Raw genomic sequence first — 25609 nt, 5'->3', positions numbered from 1 at the left:
ATAATAGCACATATTCTGCTGTTTCTAAATGTTTGTTTCATTTGTTTTACATGTTGTTCAGAATAATAAATCATTATTTTTGGGGTGTGGAACCAATTGTCTGCACTTCTCTGATTTCTTATGGGAAAATGTGCTTTGATTTAAGAGTGGATTTGGATTACAAGCACGGTCCCGGAACGAATTATGCTCGTAATCCAAGCCACCACTGTAATTCCCTTTTATTGCATTTATTATTCTTTCATATATTAGCATAAGTCAGTATTTGGCACTTTCACGCATAGAAATTCAATTACTAGGTTATCTCTGTATGTGAAAGCTGTTATCTGAGTCATACGTCCAGTAAGTCGTAGAGTCTCGTTTTAGGTGTAGCATTGCCGACAACAAAGTAATACTAGTTCCCACGATGTCTTCTGATTACAGTTTGAGCACACAGGGACTATTTGCAGTCTAATTCGCGTCTATTGTATCCTAGCCACCTCCCTACTGCAGTCTTCTCACGCTGAAGAAAATGGGGGAGGGGGGCGAGTAAAATAACAGTGTACATAATAGTTTGTAGCGTGTAAGCAAATGTTCGTAGATTTTAGTAATGGAGTTGCTATAGACTGTTAAGCCAAGTCTTTCATTTCAAAAGATCACTTTATCAGTTTACATGATAAACTTTCCATGAAGTTTGCACAGTTGAACCTTTCACACATACATTACAGTAAATCTAATGACATTATTGTGGATGGACTAATATTTTAACTGGCCTTGGGCTGATTTAGTCCTATTATACCAGTTGTATTGATGATGTACATACTGTATAAACTATAGGAAATGTATGTCTCACCCAAGCTAGAAACTGAGCTCTCTGGATATGAGAATATTTACGTGAGAACTGTGCATTGTGCTATTCCTCTCTCAGGCCTTATTCACACGTCCCGTAAAGTTGTCCGTAATTGCGAATCTGTAATCACGGTTCATATTGATTTATTTTGGGCTATTCACACAGTCCGTTTTAATTTTGACCCGTAATCTGTTACGTAAAAAAGTACATCTCCTAGTGCGAATTGTGATTGCAGTACCGATTACCGATAGAAGTCTATGGGATCCTTATTTTTAATGGACGTCACTGATGTCACATGGATCAAATAAGTGGTGCCTTGGATTACGAGCATAATTCGTTCCAGGACCGCGCTTGTAATCCAAATCCACTCTTACAGCAAAGCAAATTTTCCCATAAGAAATCAGAGAAGTGCAGACAATTGGTTCCACACCCCAAAAATAATGATTTATTATTCTGAATAACATGTAAAACTAATGAAACAAACATTCAGAAACAGCAGAATATGTGATATTATAGGTTACTGTGCAGTAATGGAGAGGATGGGAAACACAAGGGCTGACAGAGACTGCAGGGAGCATGAAGGAATGAGCAGGACAGATGTGGGCACAGTATAGCAGCGCTCTCTGTCCGGTGAGAGAGGGGTTACAGCTATGGGGAGATTACCTCCACAGTCCTGTCCCCTGATGTAAGCCCCAGCCTGAAGTGGATCTGCTATGATTTGGAAGGTGAGAGAGACTTCCTGGGTCAGAGTTCAGGGCTGTATACCCCGCTATGCAGACCATGCTCCTCCCCCACTCCTGCTCCCACCCAGTACAGGGAGCTCTTACACCAAAGCAATGCTCTTAAACCAAGTCACAGTTTTAAAAAACTGTGAGCTCTTAAACCAAAACGCTCTTAAACCAAGTTACTCTTAAACCAAGGTACCACTGTATAGGCAAACTAGTAATATTCACATTTTACGGAAACGGATGCAATTACGGATGTAAATACGGATGATTTTCCACGGATCACAAAGAGAATAAATAGCGGGAGGTTTTGTGGCCCAGAAAAATCACTGAATGTGTGAATGAGGCCTAAAGGCCCTATTACACGGGGCAATTATCGGCCATGTTCGACCAACCATTACGGCTGATAATCGTTTTGTGTAATAGAAGACAACGATCAGTCGGCATGCATGATGTCAGCAGATCGTTGTCTTTTAACAAGTTGAAAAATCAAAGATCATGATAGCAGCGATCTGCTGCTGTCGCTCAGTGGAATAGGAGCAGCGGCAGTAGACCACCACTATTTTTTATGGGCTGCCCAGATGATCTAGTGATCACCGAATGCGGCCCCCTGCCGTTCCATGCGGCCCTACTGGCTCTTACACGCTCGCTACCAACACATGTAATAGCGCCGGCAGCAAGTGGAGGTTAATAGTGTCTGTAGGGTGGTGTTAGGTAGCCAGGAGTGGATTGAAAATACAGAAAGGCTATAATCACCTACTGTTGAAATTAAGTTGATGGCCGTCATAAATAATGGCCATTGTTTAAAAATAATAGCAATTATTTGTCATTAAATGACGGCAATCCACTAAATTTCAACAGTGTGTGACCATAGGCTTTCAATACACTCCAGGTTTTGGTTGCAAAATACTGAGCAAAAATGTGGGAACATAGCCTAAGGGCCCTATTCCACAGGAGCGATAATCGGCCGAATTGGCCCCAATTTGGCCCGATTCGTCCGATTTACGCTTGGTGGAATACAGAGAACGATCAGCCGATGATCGTGTCATCGGCTGATCGTTCATTTAGGTTCAGACCTAAAATCGTCGTTCGCCACCAGCGCATCGCTACGGTTGAATAGCGATGCACGGCGGCGACCAATGATTTCAGCAGAACCATACATTACCTGTCCGGGAGCAGGTCTTCTTCTTCCTCCTGGTCCCGCGCCGCAGCATCAGCTTCAGAGTGGGGCTGTCTGAACTTACAGACCGCTCAGCCAATCACTGTCCGGAAATGCTGCGGCCAGTGATTGGCTGAGCGGTCTGTCAGTTCAGACAGCCCCGCTCCGAAGCCGATGCTGCGGCACGGGACCGGGAGAAAAAGACCTGCAGCCCAGACAGGTAATGTATGAAACAAGGGCTGCAAGGACATTGTTAACTATGTCCTTGCAGCCCTTGTTTCACAATCATCGGGGCCGTGGAATAGGCAAAGTAAACGAGCGCCGATCTAGCAGATCGGCACTCGTTTACATCGTTCCGTGAAATAGGGCCCTAAGAGGGTTTGGCAGGGAGCCAATTTGGCAGATTCAAGAAAGAAGCCAGAGTGGGAGCATGCTGGCCATGCTGTGTTTTGTGGTGCCAGAGTGGGCAAGAAGTTACGGTGTATCCTGCTGACCCTGTGGTGCCATTTTAATTGCTGACTTGGAAGCCTTACTAAAAAAGGGTAACTAAACAGGCCCTCAAGGGAGAAAGTTGGGTGAGGGACCAGCTAGTGTAGATGTCTTTCCCCCCTCCCTCAGGAGTGGCCGGGAACAGCGTGCCGCAGTAGTCAAGATGATGGCTTCATGCAGGAGGGACTGCCGGGGCGGTTCCCAGTGGTGCAGCTGTCCAAGGGAGATACAGGGATTCGGCTCCATCTCCATCCAGAGCTCAGAAGCCGTCCCCTTCTTGCCCAGAATCTGGGGGTGACAATACTTCAGGGACCAGGCCAGCATTCTCTCCTATGGATCTCCCAGCAGTCAGTGAGACGGGAAACAGTTGCTGTCAGTGTGAGTAGGCCTCAGAAAGGACAGGGCACCCTGTTGGTGTGGAGCAGGGTTCTTTTCTCCCAAGGGGTCCAGTGCTATCTGCTGGTGGGTAGGGGTTAGGGCACAGCTTTGTTTTTGTTTTTTTAGGTAAAATGCCTCTGCCCTGCCATCTAGTGGTGAGCAAGATTACTGTAGAAGTGTTTCCTCTGGAAGGGATTTCTCTGCCCTGCCACCTAGTGGTAAGCCTGGTCACTGCAGCTGTGTTTTTAATCTGCATTTTCCATTACAGCTTTTCGTTTGGAGACCATGGCTGACGATCAGCAACAAATTGTGGGGGTTCCACGACCACTTGGCAAGGTTTTGTTGGTGGATTCAGGATGGACTGCATCTTCAAAGAAAAACAGCAAGCGGCCTAGTTGTGAGCTGCAGCTTTTGCTCTACATAACTTAAGCATAACACACCTATGTTTCTCCGTCCCTAGGTGTAGTGGGTATAGGCAGCACATCAGTCGGGATCATTGGGGTGGGTTGGTAAGGGGCTTTCATCAGTTCCTGGCGTCTTTTGAAGGCTTTTTAGGGCCACAAAACGAAGGTTCCATAGGTCATTGGGCTCAAGCTCATCGGGGTCTTGGCAGTCTCGAATGGGGTGGGAGGGTTGGCTCCAGTGCCGGATGTTGTGGTGCAAAGCAAGAAGTGTGATAAACAAGACAGGCCGGTTTATGATTTGGCTAATGGTAGTACATTTGTCAGTTTTGAGGATCCCCTTGGGGCGCATGAAGTGCAGGAGAAAGCCCAACAGTAATGTATTTCGTAAAAAAAGTATAGACATGGCACTCACCATAACGAAGTCTTCTTGTTTCTTTATTAAATCATACAAACAAGTGAAAAAAAAAGGTTAACAAGAGGACGCCTTGAGCGCTTACTGCTGTAAGTGCTCAAGGCGTCCTCTCGGTAACCTGTTTTTTGCACTTGTTTGTATGATTTAATAAAGAAACAAGAACACTTCGTTATGGTGAGTGCCATGTCTATACTTTTTCTACTAAATAAATCACCAATATACACTTATTACGGGAAATGCTTATAAGGTGCTTTTCCCCTGCACTTACTACTGCATCAAGGCTTCACTTCCTCGATAACATGGTGATGTCACGACCCGACTCCCAGAGCTGTGGTGGCTGTGGCTGCTGGAGAGGATGATGGCAGAGGGATGCTCAGTGTCCCTCCAGTGCCCTGTGTCCCTCAGTGTCCCCCTGTAGTAAGTGCAGGGAAAAAAAAACACTTTATAAGCATTTCCTGTAAGTGTATATTGGGGATTTGTATAACTTTTGGTGGCTAAAACAATACTTTAATAAAAAAAAATTCCCCGGACTTCTCCTTTAAGGACGTATCCTGATTGTGAGAATCCTGATTTTCAGTTTCTTAGATGGTTACTCGAGAGGTGTTCGCTTTTCAGTATTTTGCATTTTGTTCACTAGCACTGGCAAGTTGATCAGGAGAAGTTTGGGAAGGAAGTCAGCCTAGGCAGAAAGTGTGGCCATTTTTAGGTGCCCCATTTACACAATTTGCATTTCTCTCCATTGGGGGGGGGGGTTCCAAAGTGGTCTGGCAAATTCAGGCTCATTATTTATCAGTTGTCTAAGGGGCACATTGCTTAATGATGGCATTGATGAATAAATCTCTAAGTGTTGAGGGCTGGGTCAGGGGCCTTGACGGCCAAGGTTGACACTGACTCTGCCTTTCGTCTTCTGCTTGCCCATCCAGATTCATTCTATTTACTGGGTTATGCCTTTTAGGGTCATTTTTACATTGATCGGTGCCTCCCTCATGTTTTTGGGGTGGTTCATACGAGAGAAAGCTGAGTCAAATGAACTCATCCATTATTTAGATTACTTGTGTGGGTCCGTGAATAGAGCATCTTGTACTTTGCTTCTCCAGTCTGTTGTGTCAGTTTTTCATTGTTTTGGGGTTCTCTTGGCAACAGACAAGTCTGAAGGGCCTAGCACAACATCTGTATTTTGGGAATTGAGACTGATTCTTTTGTCAATTTCTGGAAGTTGCAGGACTTGTGCAGCATGGTGCGGGAGACCCTCCTGCAGTCTATGTTGTGCACGTTTTGCCTGCATAATTCTACTGATGGGCTGAGTATTTTGCCAGTAGTGAGCCCAGGTGATGGTGGGAATTCACAAGCCTCATCATTGCATCAATCTAAAAAGGGTTCTTACTCCCACGTTCCATACTTTACGGGTGGGGAAGCCCTGTAGTGGAGTCTTTCCCCACCCCCGACATGATGTATCAATATAATGCAGGGATGACCTATAGCCTTAAGATCTAGGGACCATGAAGGCCAGGGAATCATAGAGAACATATGGCTAGAACAAATCCATAGCCATATGACCCTTGTGGCATGGTGCGCTGCCATGCTGAAAGTGTCCTTTTGCCATAGGGTAAACAGCTGACATGAAAGGGTTAATTGGTTCTGCCACAATACTTAGCTGAGGAAACATTCTGTGGGCCATTAATACACTTCTACCAGCCTGACCTGTTAACATTTGATACATGATCGATGTATGCTGCTTGCATCAAATTCTCATCCTCGCATCATCATGGTGCAACAGAAATCAAGATTTATTTGATCAGGCAATGGTTTTCCACTGCACATGTATAGCAAAATTGGTACAAAAAAATTTACCATTCTTCCCGTAAAAAAACAAACCCTCCTACAACTCTGCTGAAAAATAAAATTTTCTAAGAATACAGCGACACAGACTATAGATTTGGTATTGGCGTTATTTTCCTGATAAAATTAACATGTCAATTGCAACGCACGGAGAACGCCAAAAAATAAATAAATAAAAAGAGTAACAGAATAGCTATTTTGTTTTCATTTGACCTCCTCATAAATGCAATAAGAATGATCAAAAGATGATTCCCATAATAGTTGCAAGAAAAATTACAGTTTTTTCCAGCAAAAAACAAGCCTTCAAACAACCCACTCAACTATAAAAAAAAAAAAAAAAAAAGCCTTTTTTTATAGGCTTTTCCCAAGACTACAATTTATGACAGTTCCACAGAATGGATGACATGTCAATTCTTTCGGCGGAATCAGCCGGCCCATAGAATGGTGTCTACGGAGCCGGCGGAATTGCGCGCGGCCATGCGCGCGTACAGGCAACAGAATTCCGCAGAATTTATCCACGAGAATTCCTCACTGTAAGCCCACCCTTTGAACTGGCCCTTACAGAACAAAATGTATACTTGCAATGGCTACTGGAGGCCTGATAATGGCCTCTGCTTTGCCTCCTGTGGAGCCTAACCCTGCCTTTGCCATCCACCAGATGTAACCGTATCTCAAAATGTGCTAAATCCTTTCATTTACAAATTGTTAGATAACATCCCATACATATGCTGTAGCCGCCTTCATCCATTGTGACATCCCTCTAAGTATATGGCCATTATCTATGCACAGCCCTGTGTGTCACATGACCCCTTGTCATTGTCTTTTATAAATAAAGTTGGAGAGGAGGTGAAGGCGCAATTAGTTGACTTTTTTTTATTTTCTAATGTAATTGGTTGCCAGGGGCAACTGTTCTATCAGATGTTATACCATTACCCTAAAGTTCCTGTTAAGGCTGGGAAAGGGAACAGCTGTTGCAAAACTACAATTCCTATCATGATGGGAATGGTGGTTTTGCAACAGCTAGAGGGCCAAGAGTTCCCTATCCCCTTACACTGTGAGATTTTTTCAGGGAGACATAACCGTATAAAAAATTACTGGGGACAGTCACAGGTTCACGTGACATACTGTACCGTAATTCATAGACTATAATCTCGGACTCCACAAACATGGCGGCATGCAAGCCCCGCGAGATTACGTGCTTCTTAAGAGCATGCGCGGAAGTGACTGTCCTCTTTCATCGCTGATCGCTGACTGTGTCCATCATGAGGTAGGTGACAGCTCGCCGCCATCCGGGGCCATCCGCGGTCTGGAGTGCCGGCAGCTTCCAGCCAGGCGGCCATATCTGCTAGAGAGAGCGCTCTGTATCCGGGGAGCTCCATATTGTGACAGAAGAAGCAGCTGCTGCTGGCGGCGTCCTGTAGACATGGGCGGCACTAGGCCTGTAATGGCCGCTGTGCCCGGGAGCATGCTGGGAATGGTGGCCTCTCCTGGAGTGTGGGGGAAAGTTATCCCCTCAGACTGTGCTGTAAATCCGCCATGTGTGAACACAGCTGAGGTGGGAGATGAGGAAGCGGCTGCCCTTAGTGTGCATGGCTGAATGGGGATCAGTCACCACCATGACAGTCTTCTTCACTACACTGGCCTATACCTACTCTCATTTAAAGGGTCTCTCCTCACTATGGCCGGTGAGGTAAGTGGATGTCCTTGCTCTCGGCCACAGTGGAAAAACCTCTCTGGTCTGGAGTACCCCTTTAAAGAAACGTGACATGAGTTATTGGGTGCTGGGGGGGGGGGGTTGAGCTGTTTCTCCATTCACTTAGTGTCTCTGTTTCTACCGACTCTTGAGGTGTTGCAGAGATGTCAATCATTTTGATTAGTCTGAGTGTTCAGTCCTGTACCCGGCAGGAGACGTCCGCAGCTCTGTCCTCTCCCGTCTGTCATGATGGGAGTCTTAACTTGTAAGAGAAGTCTATGGAGCCTGACAGAGCAGGGAGCTGCAGCTCCCCGCTCTGTCTGTGAAAGAGTCAGACTCCATAGACTTGGGGTCCGTTCACACTATGGAACTGGCGCAGAATCCTGTCTTCTATGTGTTTCAGTGGGAGGCCTCCGCTCTCAGAATCGACATGCCCGCTCTCTGAGTGGAGTCGCGTGAGGCCTTCCATTGATACGCACAAGGCCGGATTTTGATGTTGCTTCTGTAGCGTGAATGGGCCCTTGTGCTCAGTTGACACTGAGCAAAAATGGCGAAGCTCTCTGCCATGGAATCCCGCTGTGCTGTGTCCTGCAGTGAGTGAATGAGAGGGCGTGCGCACGTCTGCTTCCTCCCCTCCCCGCTCAAAGTGACATGTCAACTCTTTCAGCGGGGAGTGGACATGCGTGCCCTCTCATTCACTCACTGCAGGACACTGAACAATTTTTATATCTGAAGTGTCAAAAGTCTCCGAAAATGACGGACATTTTTTAATATGTTTAAAATAATACTGTCAGTAAAGTAACACTTCAAACTTTTTTTTTTTTTTTTTTTTGTATTGTAGTAGTAAAGTTTCTCGCGATACGCTCTATGAAGGTGTGAGGGAAGTCCTGGTTGGAGCCAGACGCAAGAAGAGAAAGTAAGTTGTGGCCGTCTAACTATCTTAGCGTCCTAGTGGATGAAGCGATTTTTAATTAATAACGATCACAAACAAGATCGTCTATCTTTAACCTGAAATCGTTCATCATATAGGGCTGGGTTCACGCTATGTGTTTGCAATCAGTCTTTCTCATCCGTTTTTGCAAAAAAGATGAAAAACTGATGAAAAAAATGGATACAACTGTGTGCATCTGTGTTTGTTTTTCCATTATAAAAGAAACGTTGATCCCTTTTTTTTTTTTTTTTCTTTTTTTTTTTTATGGAATAGGTCAAAACGGATGCACACAATTGCATCTGCTTTTTTATCACTTTTTCATCCTTTTTTTGCAGAAAGTGTGAACCCGGCCTTATACAGAACGATGGTCATTAGTTACAATTGTTACTACGATTGTTTATTCCATCTGATCTCAGAAAATGACGGAGCGATGGGGAATTAGGGTTCGTTTACACAGAAAGATTATCTGCCAAAGATTTGAAGCCAAAGCCAGAAACAGACTATAAACTGAGATTAGGTCATAAAGGAAAGCCTGAGATTTCTCCTCTCCAAATCCATTCCTGGCTTTGGCTTCAAATCTTTGGCAGATAATCTTTCTGTGTAAATGGACCCTTAAACTGATCAGTGACCGAAACTGATCAGTGACCGAATGTGGAATTACAGCGAACGATTGACGATGATTTTGGTGTTGGCACCAAACGATTTCTCGTTGGTCGTGTGGTAATCATTTGGTGTAACAGGGCCTCTACACTTCAGTATCCCCACACTGTACTGTTGCACATAGTGAATGCCTTTCATGGTCACTTGAGACATGTCACTGTTACCACAGCAAAACCCCTGACCAACAGCTTTACTATTTATATCAGAAATTGGACAAAACTGTGGCAGATCTAAATGCCAGGTCCTTCTCACTTGATAGGGAGCCGAGCTGCAGCTAACATCGCTACTGATGCACAATGAACGGAGACTTCCTTCAGTGTGTAGTGCGGCGCCAATGCTGGATGTCGCCACCCCTGATCAGTTACTGATCTAGCCTGTGCTTGGCTCGTGATTCTGCTCAGAAAACTCTTTAGGGTGCCTTCACACCTACCGGATCCACAGTGGATCTGACTTCTGCGAATTTGGAGCGAGATCCACTGCGGATCACCCTAATGATAGCACATACCCGCAGCGGGATTGACATCCCGCTGTGAGTATGAGCTTTAACCCCCTAATGCCCATAGCCCCGCCTCCTACAGCTCCACCGCTGCCCCCATCAGCCCCGGCGCCTGCATCCCCAATCGCCGCCCGCACGCATCCTCGATCAACGCCCGCATCCCCCATCAACCCCCGCAGCTGGCACGCATCCCCGATCGCCTCCCGCAGCCCGCCGCCGAGAGCATACATTACCTGCTCCTCGGCGCAGCTGCTGGGATGATGCGGGCGGGCTGCAGGGATGATCTGGGTTGCGTGATGGCTGCAGGGATGATGGGGGATGCGGGCGGCGATCGGGAATGCGTGATGGCTGCAGGGATGATGGGGGATGGGGGCGGCGATCGGGAATGCGTGATGGCTGCAGGGGGGATGGGGGCGGCGATCGGGAATGCGTGATGGCTGCGGGGATGATGGGGGATGTGAGCAGCGATCGGGGAAGCGGGCGCCAGGGCTGATGGGGGCAGCGGTGGAGCTGCAGAAGGCGGGGATGCAGCGGGGCTGCAGCCATCAGGGGGTTAAAGCTCATACTCACAGCGGGATGTCAATCCCGCTGCGGGTATGTGCTATCATTAAGGTGAATGGTACCGGATCCGCAGTGGATCTCGCTCCGAATTCGCAGAAGTGAGATCCGCTGTGGATCCGGTAGGTGTGAAGGCACCCTTAGTGTATGTTCACACTGAGTGCTGCGGAATCCCGCCTGTGTGTGTCCAATAGCGCATCTATGGGAGAGCGGTGGCTGGGGAGGAGCTCTCCCATTGAGATGCTATGACACACTGAGGCAGGCGTAATTCATTACGCCTATCTAACTCAGTGTGAACATACCCTAATTGTTAGTTAAAATTAAAATCAGTGTTGAGAAGTTGCATGCACACAAGTTAGTGAACCTGTAAGCTGCTATTGGCATTCCAACTGCTGACTCTGCTAGATGGCTCTTGGACATGTATACGAAAGATGCCACCTGTCTTTAACCTGTTTCCATAACTTAGGAAAATTGGTCTTATTCTCCTGTGCAAAGTGTGAAAGAGGTGTACCCAGGCGTCTGAAAGCTGAGCCCCGAGCAGGTCAGGGATGGGAGGGGGAGCAAGAAGACATTTCAGCTTGCATCAATTTGGGGGCACTATGCACAAAATAATAAAAGCGCTTTTCTGTTATGGAAACACAGATGGGTATATGAAATGTACCATGTGACTCCAGTCATGTCAAAAGCACTGGGCTGTAAAACCACATATATGCTGTGTGCCTCACTGCCCTATATTGTGATGAAAGTCCTTTAACTGCCCCAGACTTAACTCTCACCAATAGGGTCAGGTCTTGTAGCTATGTTGTCTTCATACATGTTTATATTCTTCTCTTAGGTTTCTGCAAACTGTGGAGCTCCAGATCAGCCTCAAAAACTATGACCCTCAAAAGGACAAGCGTTTCTCTGGAACAGTCAGGTTCGGATACTCCTCCTATACTCACCCAGCTTTTGCCTTCCATCTCCCTCCTACCTAGTTCTCGTTTTGGAGTGGAAACACAATGGCAAATGATATGGGTAGTTCAGTTACCTTGCCATAAGGTTATCTGGACGGACCCCCACCCTGGGTCTTAAAATAAGAGGGGAGGTGTGGTTTGGTCGTCTGTCCAACACCCACCGAATAATACTTCGGTATTATGCAAGGTTTGTTCCTAGAAGTCATGTCTTGCATTACTACTTTTTTTTTTTTTTTTTTAACTATGACCACTTTTTAAAAACTTCTGGCATGTTTGACTAAACTATACTGTCCACTTGTTTTAGCTTGGAGATCTCTGCATTTCTTAAAGGCCATGTTGGATTATCTAAAATGTGAGCAAGTGCCAGTCTCTTAGATTAGCCTGTTTGGTTCAGTAGTCATGTGACCTGAGAGCTGCGCATTAAATCTTTCTGTGGCCTTGGGGTTAATTGGCTCTTGGCTGCACCTCTCCTATTACATGGGGAGAAGTGCGGCCAATGGCGACTATCGTATGACTTGTCCCTTGTTGGGCAGATAGTTGTCCTGTATAATCGGGCCTTAAGGTCACAGAAATATTCCTGTTAATGGTGATGTAGTCCACAGCTCTGTAAATTGCAGAGATGTCACAGCATGAAGCAAGAAGGGCCGTGCCTGTAGTGCAGCAGTGTGGGTCCATTCCAGTGTTCCCCACCTAAAATGGTTTTCTGCCATTGTTTTTAAAAAGTGATTGGTTGCTTTAGACCCATGACGTTTCTAACCTTTTTACCTTCTGCTTTCAGGCTGAAGTCTACACCAAGACCCAAATTTTCTTGTTGTGTTTTGGGAGATCAGCAGCACTGTGATGAGGCCAAAGCGGTTGACATGCCTCACATGGACATAGAAGCTCTTAAAAAGCTCAACAAGAACAAAAAACTGGTGAAAAAGCTGGGTGTGTACCCCCATATAAAAATAAAATTGCTGATTTATCTTATAAATCATTGAGGAACATCTGCGCTTAACAGAAGCAGTAGTTTAATTTTGAAATGATCCTTTCCAATTTTGCTATAAAAGTGTAATTCAGTGTAAATTCCTTCCCTGTAATAGTTAATTTGCAAGAACTCCTTCCCGCAAGCTGCTGTACTATTGCGGCACCGAAGTGTTACATAGTAAGGTTGACAAGTCAGTTCAACCTATAACCCTGCTGTGTTTATCCAGAGGAAGGCAACAGTGCAGTATGGGCGTGGCTTCACAGCTGTCCTGCCCAATATCCCTGCCTACTTCAGAACCGCAGGCCACGCCTCTTCTGTGGCATAATCTGTGCCAAAGCACAGCAGTGTTATAGGAATGGGTTGACCTAGAGTCCTTGGCTTAGAGGGGGCGGGACCTGAGTGCTGATGGCGTCACGGAGGGGGTGCGCCAACAGTTCCGATGTACATGGGCATATAGGGCATGACTGTTAAGCCCTGTCCATACAGCACTGGAGACAACAGTAGGGGGAAAAGTGGCCATGTTCTTGAAATGCTGGATAACCCCTTTAAAGTGACTGTACCACCAGGCCCAGGCTGAAGCACTGGAGGTGAGCCGACCCACTCTTAGTGGGAGGAAACCCTAGCCCCTCTATGATAGGGCTCCATTGATTCTAATGGAGTTAAGTCATGGAGGGGCTGGAGTTTCTTCCCACTGGGGATGGGTCGGCCCGCCTCCAGTGCTTCAGCCTGGGCCTGGTGGTACAGTCACTATAAGGGAACCCTTAATCAGCCCAATTGGGCTGGTATGGTTTCTAGGAGCGCTGTATAAAGCTCCTCCAGCAGCCGCGGCACGTACCAGCCACAGCAGGAGCTGTTTAACGGAGAAAGAGGTTTAATAACCTGGGCGCGTGACAGGCAGAGGTGGGGAGGTAGTCATCTGGGCGGCTCTCCGCTCGGGTCTAGTCACTGCAATCTGCCTGTCAGCGCGCACCATGGGCTGAGTGACAGGCACTTTAGAGTGTGGTGACTAGACACGGGCAGGGAGCTTCCCAGATGACTACCTTACCGCCTCTGCCTGTCACGCGCCTGGGTTGTTAAGCCTCTTTCTCCGTTATACAGCTCTTGCTGCAGCCGGTATGTGCTGTGGCTGCTGCAGGAGCTGTATACTGTGCTCCAGGGAACCATATTGGGCTGATTGGTTCCCTTTTAAGAAGGGTGCTGAGAACTTGTATGGAAGGGGGGGTGACTATCACTTTAAGCCTGATTTTAGACGACTTTATTAAGGGGTTATAGCTAGATCATCCCTAACTGCTTGTAATACTAACTCCAGCATTGACTGTTTTTCCACAGCTAAGAAGTATGATGCATTTTTAGCCTCTGAATCCCTGATCAAGCAGATTCCTCGTATCTTGGGACCTGGCTTGAACAAGGCTGGAAAATTTCCTTCCTTGCTAACTCACAATGAAAACTTAGTGGCAAAAGTTGATGAAGTGAAGTCCACCATCAAGTTTCAGATGAAAAAGGTAAGCTTTTCTTTTTTTTTTTTTTTGTAGACCTTGTGGTTATGCTAGATCCATGATTTAACTCATATATAGTTATATATAGTTCATATACAGCTGTTAAAATCCACACTGCATGTCAGCTTAGTGCTCCCCATGTGTTGGAGGCTTATTGTATTGTGTTCTCTCTAGGTCCTGTGTCTGGCTGTTGCAGTCGGACATGTGAAGATGACCGAGGAGGAGCTGGTCTACAACATCCACCTGGCCATTAACTTCTTGGTTTCTTTGTTGAAAAAGAATTGGCAGAATGTGAGAGCTCTCTATATCAAGAGCACCATGGGCAAACCACAGCGCCTGTACTAACTTGTGATAACAATAAAGTGTTCTCATAGGGCCTGGTGTGTATTTTCTTGTGTAGAGAACTTTACTTTTCTCTTGACCCTGTACACCGAACTGGTCAGAGTATGCAGTCATGGTTTACATCAGTGGTGGACAAATCAACCACTATCTGTACTTCACTATAAAATGACTCCTATTTGCTTTGGCAAAGAATGAAGACCACTACATTTGTTTTGATATATATTATATATGATTTAAGTTATTGGTACGCAGCCATATAGCAAGAGTACATGTTATACTCAGGATATTTAAAACCAAACAATATGTAAAGTTAGTATCTTTGCGTAAAACTTAATCAGCTTTTACAAAGTTTGAGAACAGAGCTGTGAGTTCCCATAGGGAACAATGTAAATGTCCTTAATTGGTTTTGGCACTCTGAGGGCCGGGTGTTCTGCAGCCCACCCATAGTGTAATGACTATTAGTATTACTACTTTTTGTAAAGGAGTGAGGATTCCCTTCACTTATCTGCTGTATGTCCTGCGGGAAGTTGTGTATTCTTTCCAGTCTGACACAGTGCTCTCTGCTGCCACCTTTGTCCATGTCAGGAACTGTCCAGAGCAGGAGAGGTTTTCTATGGGGATTTGTTACTGATGATCATCCGCAATGAGTGCTGCTAGAAATGCTCATTCGACCCTTGTAAAAGTTCCAGCAGTCGGCCGAGGAGCAGGTCAGCTGATCACATCTTTGTGCAGCAACAAAATTTAGCAATATTGGGCGCACACCTCCAAGTGTAAATGGAATGTACAGCTGATAGCAATATATAGTCACACGGACAATGCAGTGATTGCAGGACTGCCTGAGGTCTCTTATCTACCTCTGCGGTCCGATCGGTGCTCTGCTCATTGAGTCTGCCTGTGGCAGACTCAATGAGCAGAGTGCCTATTACATGGAAATGAAAATTGGAGCAGTCCATTGGGTCATTTTGGACTTGGTCCTCAAAGGGTTAAAGCAATGTATTTGAAATATATTTTAGTCTCTGGAGTACCCCTTCAAATGGTTGGGCCAGGATGTATTTAGAGGGTTCATAGCAATAAACCTCTAAATACTTACACACTGTTTGGTTTAAAAAAATTTTTTTTTTTTTTAAAAGATGGAAACTGGAGTAACAAAGCAAGCAAAGGGTTACAATAAGTGAGAAGTGAGAACCTTTACCTTGTATGGACAGTGCAGGTACACAGCCCAGGCTTCACCACACTTTCTGCACATGGTTATTCCTGTAATTTGCCCTGATCTAGCTGTTATCCCCTGCAGGCAGGTAGTGAGACTTTAGGGCTTTTTTTTCTTGGGCTAAAATGTCATTTTTGTAATGAAGTCATTCACATATGTTAGAACTCAAATGGAGGGAAGTTGTTTGAAATTACAGTTCAATATGTCCTTAGATAATATTACAGTGGCCATTCAAATGGGCACTGCAATTTAAAAAAAAACTGCACATTTGGACAGCATTCTTCTATAGCATATATATAAATCACATCAAAGGGGATATTCAGCAAGTCTTTTTTTCTTTCAACTGGTGTCAAAATTTATACAGATTTGTAATTTACTTCTATTAAAAAAAATCTTAAAGGGGTTATTCAGTGCTACACAAACATGGCCACTTTCCCCCTACTGTTGTCTCCAGATTGGGTGGGGTTTTGAAACTAAGTTCCATTGAAGTAAATGGAGCTTAATTGCAAACCACACCTGAACTGGAGACAACAGTAGGGGGAAAAGTGGCCATGTTTTTGTAGCGCTGGATAACCCCTTTAAGTCTTCCCATACTTATTACTTCCTATATGTCTTGCAGGAAATGTTTCATTTTCAGTCTGACACAGTGCTCTCTGCTGACATCTTTGGCCGAGACAGGAACTGTCAAGAGCAGGAGAGTTTTTCTATGGGGATTCATATCTGTCCGAGACAGAAACTCTCTGTTTTATTTCAGCACAGAGCACTGTGTCAGACTGAAAATAATTTAACATTTCCTGCAGGACATACAGCAACTAATAAGTATGGGTTAGACTTGAGATTTTTTTTTTAATACAAGTAAATTACAAATCTATATAACTGTGATATCAGTTGATTTGAAAGAGATTTTTGCTGGACAACCTCTTTAAAAAAAATTTTAATGTGTGAAATTTAAAGTTATAGAAGTGTCCACTAGGTGCTGTACTCGGCTCTCTCCAGCGGAGAATGAATAGAGCTGTGGGTCACGTGCTGATCTGTGGCTCCATTCATGACAAAGATGCTGGGGCACCGATATATAGAGATGCCCGGGGGGCACAGAAGTTGGACCCTCTGCAATCTCATACTTGTCCCCTATCCCATGGATTAAGAACAAGTAAGCTCAAATCAGACAACTCCTTTAATAAACAAACCGGAGCATCTCTGCTCTAAAATATGTTTGTGTTGCTATCTGTGATTGTGTTTACTGCTATTTGCCCTGCTCTCACACCATATAACAGTGGGTATGTGCAGGAGAGCATGGTGACTAATTGTTGGTATATATAAATATATATATATATATATATATAACAGAACTATGTATGGGGTTGATGCTTGGACCAGATAGCACCGGGAGTCCGCAGTAGGGCAATACCTTGTACTAAGTCAGGGATGGGGAATAGGGATGGTCGAACCCGCCGAGGTTCGGATGAACCCGAACGCTCGGCATCAGATTCCCGCTGTCTGCCCGCTCCGTGCTGCGGGTGGATACAGCGGGAGGACTGCCTGGAAAACTGGGATATAGCCTATGGCTGTATCCCAGTTTTCCAGGCGGTCTTCCCGCTGGATCCGCCCACTGCACGGAGCGGGCAGACAGCGGGAATCATTACCGAGGGTTCAGGTTCGTACGAACCTGAACCGAACTCGATCCGGACCATCCCTAATGGGGAACCTTCGGCCTTTCAGCTGTTGAAAAACTTCAATTCCCATCATGCCTGGACAGACGAAGGTTCCCTATCCCTGTACGAAGTAATAGACACTGACACCTAGTGGTGTAGAAGGGTATATTATATCCCTATTAGTTTTGAACCTTTGTGTCTAATTTAGTATTATGTTATGCTTATCACTAAAGTTATGCCCTTTTGCAAGTAGTCTTTGTACCCTTTTCCTACCCAGGTCTCCAAATATAATTTCATTGCTCTCCCCCCTTTCCGACCACCTCTCTGCTTTAGATCTTGGAGCAGGCACCAGTGATCATCCCCGTTGCTGCAATAACCTGAGGGATGAAAGCAGGATGCGAGCTGATGGTAGACTAACTAGTCCTGATGCTGCTATGTGTGTGGTTTTCATACTAAAAAACGTTTCACTTTAACGTTTGTTTTATTAGAAATTTTTTTTTTCATTTGCTGAGAATAGACGTATTTAAGGGGAACATCCTTGGGTGCATCATTCACATGCCAGCTTCCCATCGAAGCTAGATAAAGCAATCGCAAATGCTTGAACTGCACACATTGGGTACTTATAGTCCATGGTGAATGCGTCATCTGCTATGCGACCAAACTGCATGATGATATAGTCAACTGCAAAGCAAAAAAAAATAAAAAATAGTTGCATCATAGTTTTAATTTAACATATTACTCTGTCCTCTATGGGTCAGTCCACAGATTTCTATAAAGTCAGGGTTTAGATCAGTTGTCATTAAGCCGACACCCCATATATACATAAAACAGGGAGATTTAAGGGTGTGTACATCAAATTGTTGCAATTTTTGTGCAGCTGATTTTTTTTTTTTGTGTCCTTACAAACCCCAACAAATGTTGAAGTGCATGCCCCACATGTTAGTATTCTTTGGCTGGTAATGATCATTTACATAGCCCGACATTTAATCCAACTCTGTACCGGCATGTAGCCGCCACAAAACCGCCGATACCACATTGTAGAGGTCCTTACGCCATGTCCGGAATGGGGGTTGGCCTTTCTCCCTGTACCGGTAATTTGAAGAAAAAACACTTTTATTGCTGTGGACAGGGACTCTGCTGTGGCCTAGAGCATTCCTATCCTAGACCTGCGGCACCTTTCTAGGGCACAGACGCTCTAGGCCACGCCAGATTCACTCCCCGCCCGCAGCAATAAAACGTTTTTCTTCAAAATATTGGTACTCGGAGAAAGGCCGACCCATGCCGGTACAGAGTCGCTTTAAAAAAGAAAAGGCATATGAACGGCTGTTCTTAAAGATGTTATCACAAATTAAAAAAGATAAATGGCAGCAACATTAAAAAAAAAATGTTTCCTGCAGACTTACATCTAATTATTTTTGTTCAAATCTACTGGTGTCAGAAAGTTATACAGATTTGTAAATTGCTTCTATTTAAAACTCAACAGTCTTCAAGTACTTATCAGCTGCTGTATGTCCTGCAGGAAGTGGTGTATTCTTTAAAGTCTGACAGTGCTCTCTGCTGACACCTCTGTCCATGTCAGAAATAATTTACAGACTTTCTGGTACCAGTATATTTGGGAAAAAGAAAAAAAAAAAAACATTCCCGGGAGTACCCCTTTAACCACCGCCAGACCAGGACAGTTTTCTCTCTTCATGGATAAATAGATTTTTTTAAGTACATGCAAGCTTGAAGGCTAAGGCGTGATCATCACGTGCCGGTGAAACTACACCCGCGCGCAATGTCTAATAGCTGCACAGTATCTCTTGATATTGCGGAGACACTGTGCAGTTATTGGACATCAGGTGTGGGCAATTATCATTACATGGCTCCGCCCCTCCCCTCCCCAAATCTCAGAAGGCGGGGGGGTATTTCAGCGGCGACGAGCAGAAGGCTTTAGCAATTTTCTGATCACTGTTCAACCCTTTTACAGAAGTACTCCAGGTTGTTGTTTTTATTTTTGCCTATACAACGCAAAATAAAATGTGTCATTTTTATCATGATTTTGGAAAATCACAGCTTTGTCTTTTCTCTTACCATCATCCGAGTGGACAATTTGAAAGTTTTTGATGGATGGGTGTGTGACGCGCCCATGAAAGTTCAGAACATAAGACTGTGTTTCATCATTCCACACTGGGCTCTTGTTGTGTAACTCTATCACATTCTCCATGTTCTTATTCTGCCATCGTTGGAGCAGTCCATCGTTATCCTGTTACAAAAGTATTAACCAAAAAGAAACAATTCTTATTAAAACATTTACTTAAAGGTGTTAGCCACTTTAGTTAAATTGTTCAGTATACAGTATTAGTATCTGTACTCGCTGTATATACTGAGAGCAACTCCCTGAGAGCTGCCCTGCTCTGTGGTGAGTCTGTCCATAAGATGGCCAAAATGGAGGAGCGTGTGACCATGCCCCGCCCCCCAGTGTCCATCGCTGAAACTGTATATACCTATGGTGGACACTCGGGGCGGGACATGGTCACATGCTCCTTCATGTCAACCATCTTACGGACAGACTTACCACAGAGCAGGACAGCACAGCCTGGAGGAGGGGAGTCTGATTTTATCTCTATGAGGTACACAGGAAGCTGCTGTCAGTATATACAGTGAGTACACTTACTAATGCTGTACACTGATCAATTTTATTATAAAGTGGCCAACCCCTTTTACTAGAGTCCATCTTATGGAAGAACCTTTAGGACTGGTGTTGGCTTGAAACTCTTCACTAGAGATACCGGGGGGTGCGGACAGAAAAGCATGGACTCATTTTTGTTTTTATATCTATTAAATTGTGCGTCCGCCATTTTCACAAACTGGTAATGAACTTTGCAGACTTTGCAAAGTTCGAAACGTTCGGTTCACTCATCATCAGGCCTGAGCTAAAGCACTGGAGGCGGGCCGACCCACCCCCATTGGGAGGAAACCCCCACCCCTCTGTGACGCAGCTCCATTGATTCTAATGGAGCCGTGTCATAGAGGGGTGGGGGGGTTCCTCCCACTGGGAGTGGGCCGGCCCGCCTCCAGTGCTTCAGCCCGGGCCTTATGGCACATTCACTTTAACTCTTCCATACCCATACTTAGTCAAATAGTTGCTGCTTTGGGGGGGATGCCTGGGTGATTGCTAGATCGTTCGGGCAGCCCATAGAAGATAGCAGCGGCCTGCTGCTGCCACTCCTACCCAAGGCAGCGGCGGCAGCAGATTGCTGCTATCTTAGTTGTTTGTCTTTTAACATGTTGAAAGACAAAAATCAGCCGACATCGTTCATGTTAGCTGATCATTGTCTTCTATTACACGAGTGGATTATCAGCTGAATATTGCCGATAATCGTTTAGTGTAATAGGGCCTTAAAGAGGATGTACCACAAGGTACATCCTCTTTAACCTGAAGCCACGGATCGAACGGCGCCGGCACGGGGAAGCCGGTGCCGCGGTCCGTTTTCCGTCGCTTGATCGTTTGCTGTGTTTACACGGAACTATTATCACTCAAATGCGATCGTTATTGCCAAAATTCGAACGATAATCGTTCCGTGTAAATGCAGCATAAGTCTTCTTGCAGGAGATTTACTGGATTCATAACAATCCTCCCCCCCATTCTAAATAAACATTACATAGACTGTCTGGAGGCCAGACAGTCTATGCTTATATGATGCAAAAGGTGATTAGTGAAAGGTCCGGTACCGATTAGTCAAGGTTAATAGCTATGCAACTAAATCTCTGAACAGGATTCATTCTTGGCATCCTTCTTGTATCGTGGGAACCAATCACGCTAAAAAAATCACGCTCTAAATACGTATTTATATGCCCCCCAGCACTGTTCCTGGACATGTAAGAAAACACTGTGAGCGCTACTTATATGTCTCGAAAAACTACTTTGTAAAAGTCACCCATCTAGTCATGTAAGCAGTCCGGTGCTCCAAAGTAGTAACTGCTGGCGGGAAATCCTGCTGGCAAGCAGACTCCCAGGGAGGTGTGATTGCCGCCTAGATTTCCCGCCAGCCCTGACTACTTAGGAGCACCGGACTGCTTAGATGAAGTAGATGGGTGAGTTGTGCGAAGTAGTTTCTCTGGACATATAAGTAGCGCCCACAGCGTTTTCTTACATGTCCAGGAACAGTGCTGGGGGGGCATATAAATACGTATTTAGAGCTGTAACACCGTTTTTAGCGTGATTAGTTCCCTTTAAGGACACCACCACAGTCACTGATTGGGCAACTGCTTAGCCGGGTACATGAGGTTACAGCCGGAATAGCTATAGAAGCCGGGCGTCTGTCAGCTGGACCCAGGATCGTCAGCACTATGGGGCAGATAGGCAAGTATACTTTATTATGTTCCTGTAAACAACCCCACCGCTACACCCTGAACCCAAATGACGCCCCCGCCCGCACTTTTTATTTTTTCTTTAAGCAATATAATCATTTTAACTCACATTTCGTGGACGGATTGGTACACGTTCACAGTCTTCATCCATTCCTGGTATAAGCACTGTCATCTTCCGAGGACCTTTAAACCCCAAAACGTTTGTTTCCTGTACAAGTGTCAAATTATTTTTCACCATTTTCTATAATGATAATGCTATGCTAGGATCCACAAACAAATAGTCATAGTTTGTCAGGCATTGCTATAACAACAACAACTAAAGGACATATTTTTCCCATTGGATTTTACTGAATCCAGTGGAAAAATCACCTCTTTGTTGACAGGAAGTTTGATTTTACAGCTAAAATTTTTAAGATTTGGGCATTTTTCCTCCAATTACACTATGGAGGAGATTTATCAAACATGGTGTAAAGTGAAACTGGCCCAGTTGCCCCTAGCAACCAATCAGATTCCACTTTTTATTCCTCACAGACTCTTTGGAAAATGAAAGGTGGAATCTGGTTGGTTGCTAGGGGCAACTGAGCCAGTTTCACTTTACACCATGTTTGATAAATCTCCCCCTATATTTTTAGGCTATGTTCACACTACGTAAGTTTCCGGCCGTAGCGCGTTCCGTGAATAAGCGGCCGGAAACTTACGTAGTTTGCGTACAATTGAAAGTATACGATCTACGGCCGCACAGTTCACACTATGTACAAAGTTACGCCTGGATCGTATGCGGCGCCATAAAAAATTAACCAGACCATTGTTTCGGGACGGAAATGCCGTAACTTACGCCCGTAGCGTTACATGCGGTCCCGTACGTAGTGGTGATTTCTTCATTTTGCAAGCTTTTTGTGCCGATCCAAAAGGTTCTGTGGGGTGTCCGGGGCTAGGCGAAGATTTCTAAGTAAAAGAGCGCTGTCAGATCACTTCGTAGGGGGCTCGGGAAGCGTAAGTAGACTACGGGTGTACGTTCACAATGCGTACGCATCCGGCCACATATCGAATATACGCACGCCCGTAGTTTCAGCCGCACATGTACGGCGCCGTAAGACATGCGTACAGATTCGTACGCAGTGTGAACATAGCCTTATACTGTATCATAGATGGTTTAGCCAAAACAGCATAAATAGTAAACACCCACTATCACATGTAAAACTACCCGAGCCGTAACCCTACCTAAATATAGCTTACACTAAACACAAAAACAAGGATTGATTAATGTAGCAATAAATTTTATTAATTATGATCAAAATGTACAATTAGAAAAAATTAATCACATAACGTCACATAACAATGAAAAGCCGTTAATACAAAAGAACACTGGGACCGGGTCTAAAGTGCTTAGTGCATAACAGTCTAGATGAAGATAAACCTCATGTTTGCCATAAAAAACCCCTTTCCACTTCATATTTGAACCACAATAGTATTACCAATGTAACAGAGTGTACTCGCTCTCCAGGAGGACGCAACCCCCGGACAAAGTGCACGAAACGCACGTTGGGTGGTGGCGTCCTGGAGAGCGAGTACACTCTGCAGGGGCGGATTAACTTTACCATAGGCCCCAGGCTGTTCACCAAGCCTGGGCCCCCTCAATCCATTGTGACTATGGCAGCACTAGCGTGGTGTTCATAGTACAGGATAGATAATGTCATGATGCCCTGATTTGTGCAAAATTGCAGTTAAAAAGTAGCAATTCTTTGAAAATCATGGCAGAACTGTAGCCAGGAGACCATATACCACTAAAAGTACCAGTCTGTTTGGGTGACCATGGGCCCCCCAGGAGCTCAGGGCCCCGGGCCCGAAACTGACCTATTATCATCCGCTACTGACGCTCTGTGACATTGGTAATACTATTGTGTTTCAAATATGGGGTAAGAAGGGTTTTTTATGGCAAACATGAGGTTTATCTTCATCTAGACTGTTATGCACTAAGCACTTTAGACCCGGACCCAGTGTTCTTTTGTATAAACTGCTTTTTATTGTTATGTGACGTTAGAATATCTCTCCAGGATTGCCACCTCGTTTTTATAGTGTGTGATTTATTCTTTCTGATTGTACATTTTAATCATGTTTAATAAAATTTATTACTACAGTACGCAATCCTTGTTTTTTGTTTGTTTAGTGTGTCATAAATGGTGTAATGTCCGAGACAAAATGTTGCCCTTCGCAATGACACATGAATACATTTATGTTTGTATGACAGAAAAAAAACAAGATTTTGTAGGTTTTATTTAGTTGAAAATAGTCAGCTCCTATTTGTCAGGTATATGACCGAAAAAGTGTTAGTAGATTCCGCTTTTTCATGGAAACAGAGACAATTAATGTGATGTGAACAGACCCACAGATCTTGTTGCGTTATAGAGTTCTCCGTTTTCTGTATTGGTGTGATCAGTGCTGAGAGTCAGTTTAAATTGTACCTGTCATGGTATCAGCAGAAAGTTCCTCTGTTGGGTTATGTTCAAACAAAGCGAAGTATCAGCTCACCCCGTGTTAGTAAGTGGCAGGCACCAGCCGATGTGAAGCACGGAAAATCAAGTCGGGCCGACTCCCGATGCATACGTGGAAAATGAAAGGACTGTATCCAGCTCCACAGGATTAAAAATAAAATCTGTTTCTTTATTAGGTCATATTAAAACCGGTACAAAAACATCCTAGACGCCAACGCGTTCTATTCGAAAAAGTTGTCCGACCTCAGAGGGGAGGAGATTGGATGCATCAGGTTAGACTTAGAGAGGCATACTGGATCTTAGAGCTAGATTGTCGGGTGCCCTTGGGTCTGAACAAGAAAAATGATTTGGCATATATATACTAGTTTATCGCATGGTGTTCTGCCTCTCCTGCATATAATATACTATCGGGTCTACACTGCATTTGGGACAGACTGATATCTCTGTCCCTTCGTTTTTTACACATACAGTGCGATAGTTAGTGTTGTGTAATCCATGTATCAAAAATTAATATATACACGTTATATTATGTTATTTTCCCATATATTGTATTATAGTATATACATACATACATATATTTGATTTTTGGTACTTTTTATATAGAAGAAGATAGACCTCTATTCACACAGTGTGTTTATTTATTCTATCTGTTCTGGTGTTACCTCCATACTGCCTCTGCAGACTTAGTGCTCTTACACGGCTGTGCATAGTTTGTTAGTTCTCATTTCCTGTTTCTTTCTCCCCTCCCCTCTTGTTAAGCTGTTGGGATATGTGTATAAATGGAAGTGCACACTACATGTATAACATGCCATGATTAAGGAAAGTTCATTTTTCCGAAACGCGTTGGCGTCTAGGATGTTTTTGTACCGGTTTTAATATGACCTAATAAAGAAACAGATTTTATTTTTGGGGTATGTTCACACTGAGTAAATCAGGTGGAATTACATGGCGGAACTTTTTGCTGCGGAATACCACCTGGACACAGATACAGATAGAATGGCGGTGCTGGCACTGCTTGTACCTGCCCCGTCATTCCCTCTCATAGACTGCAGGAACCTTAGTCCTGCAGCCTATGAGAAGACTGGGCACACTTGCCGCACTGAACCCCTTCCTAATCCCTCTTGTGACCGCAAGCCCCTGGAGGGGGGCATGTATAAGGGGGATAACGAGGGGGGGCATCTAAAAGGGGGGTTATTAGGGGGACCATCTATAAAGGGGATAACTGGTGGGTATATATATGGGGGATTATAAGGGGGACCATCTATAAGGGGGATAACAGGGGAGCATGTATAAGGGGGATATTAGGGGGACCATCTGTAAGGGGGATAACAGGGGGCATTTAAAAGGGGGGACCACCTATAAGTGGGATAATTGGGGGGCATGTATAATGGGGATATTAGGGGGACCATCTATAATGTGGATATTAGGTGGGCCATGATGGCCTTTGCCTGACCATTGCTCAGCTCTCTTGCCATTCTGCTCAGCTGTGGCTGAAGCTTAGAGGGAACACTGCTCATTGGATCCAATCTTCGGGGTCAACAGAGGAACATTTTATACTATTGGGCTCTTTATTATAC

At 44.8% G+C, this 25609-nt stretch overlaps 2 protein-coding genes across 2 annotated transcripts in view; one reads left to right on the top strand and one right to left on the bottom strand.

The window, feature by feature from the left end:
* Positions 1 to 7415: 7415 nt before the first annotated feature.
* On the top strand, positions 7416 to 14362 carry RPL10A (ribosomal protein L10a). The gene is made up of 6 exons (XM_069971435.1): positions 7416 to 7499; positions 8767 to 8841; positions 11406 to 11486; positions 12302 to 12450; positions 13820 to 13992; positions 14161 to 14362. The coding sequence occupies exons 1-6, from the start codon at positions 7495 to 7497 to the stop codon at positions 14329 to 14331; spliced, it is 654 nt and encodes a 217-aa protein (XP_069827536.1). The 5' UTR covers positions 7416 to 7494; the 3' UTR covers positions 14332 to 14362.
* A 3322-nt stretch (positions 14363 to 17684) lies between these two features.
* Positions 17685 to 25609, bottom strand: part of TULP1 (TUB like protein 1) — a 30835-nt gene continuing 22910 nt past the window's right edge. The window contains exons 11-13 of the mRNA XM_069972983.1: positions 21650 to 21748; positions 19261 to 19432; positions 17685 to 17868 (exon numbers count right to left, since the gene is read on the bottom strand). Coding sequence (XP_069829084.1) covers positions 17735 to 17868; positions 19261 to 19432; positions 21650 to 21748 — 405 coding nt within the window. The 3' untranslated portion in view covers positions 17685 to 17734. The remainder of the gene's footprint in view (positions 17869 to 19260; positions 19433 to 21649; positions 21749 to 25609) is intronic.

The sequence above is a fragment of the Dendropsophus ebraccatus genome, chromosome 5 (genome assembly GCF_027789765.1).
Source record: "Dendropsophus ebraccatus isolate aDenEbr1 chromosome 5, aDenEbr1.pat, whole genome shotgun sequence".
Lineage (NCBI taxonomy): Eukaryota > Metazoa > Chordata > Amphibia > Anura > Hylidae > Dendropsophus > Dendropsophus ebraccatus.
The sequence above is the reverse complement of the archived record's forward strand: the minus strand, read 5'-3'. Positions and strand labels throughout refer to the sequence as shown.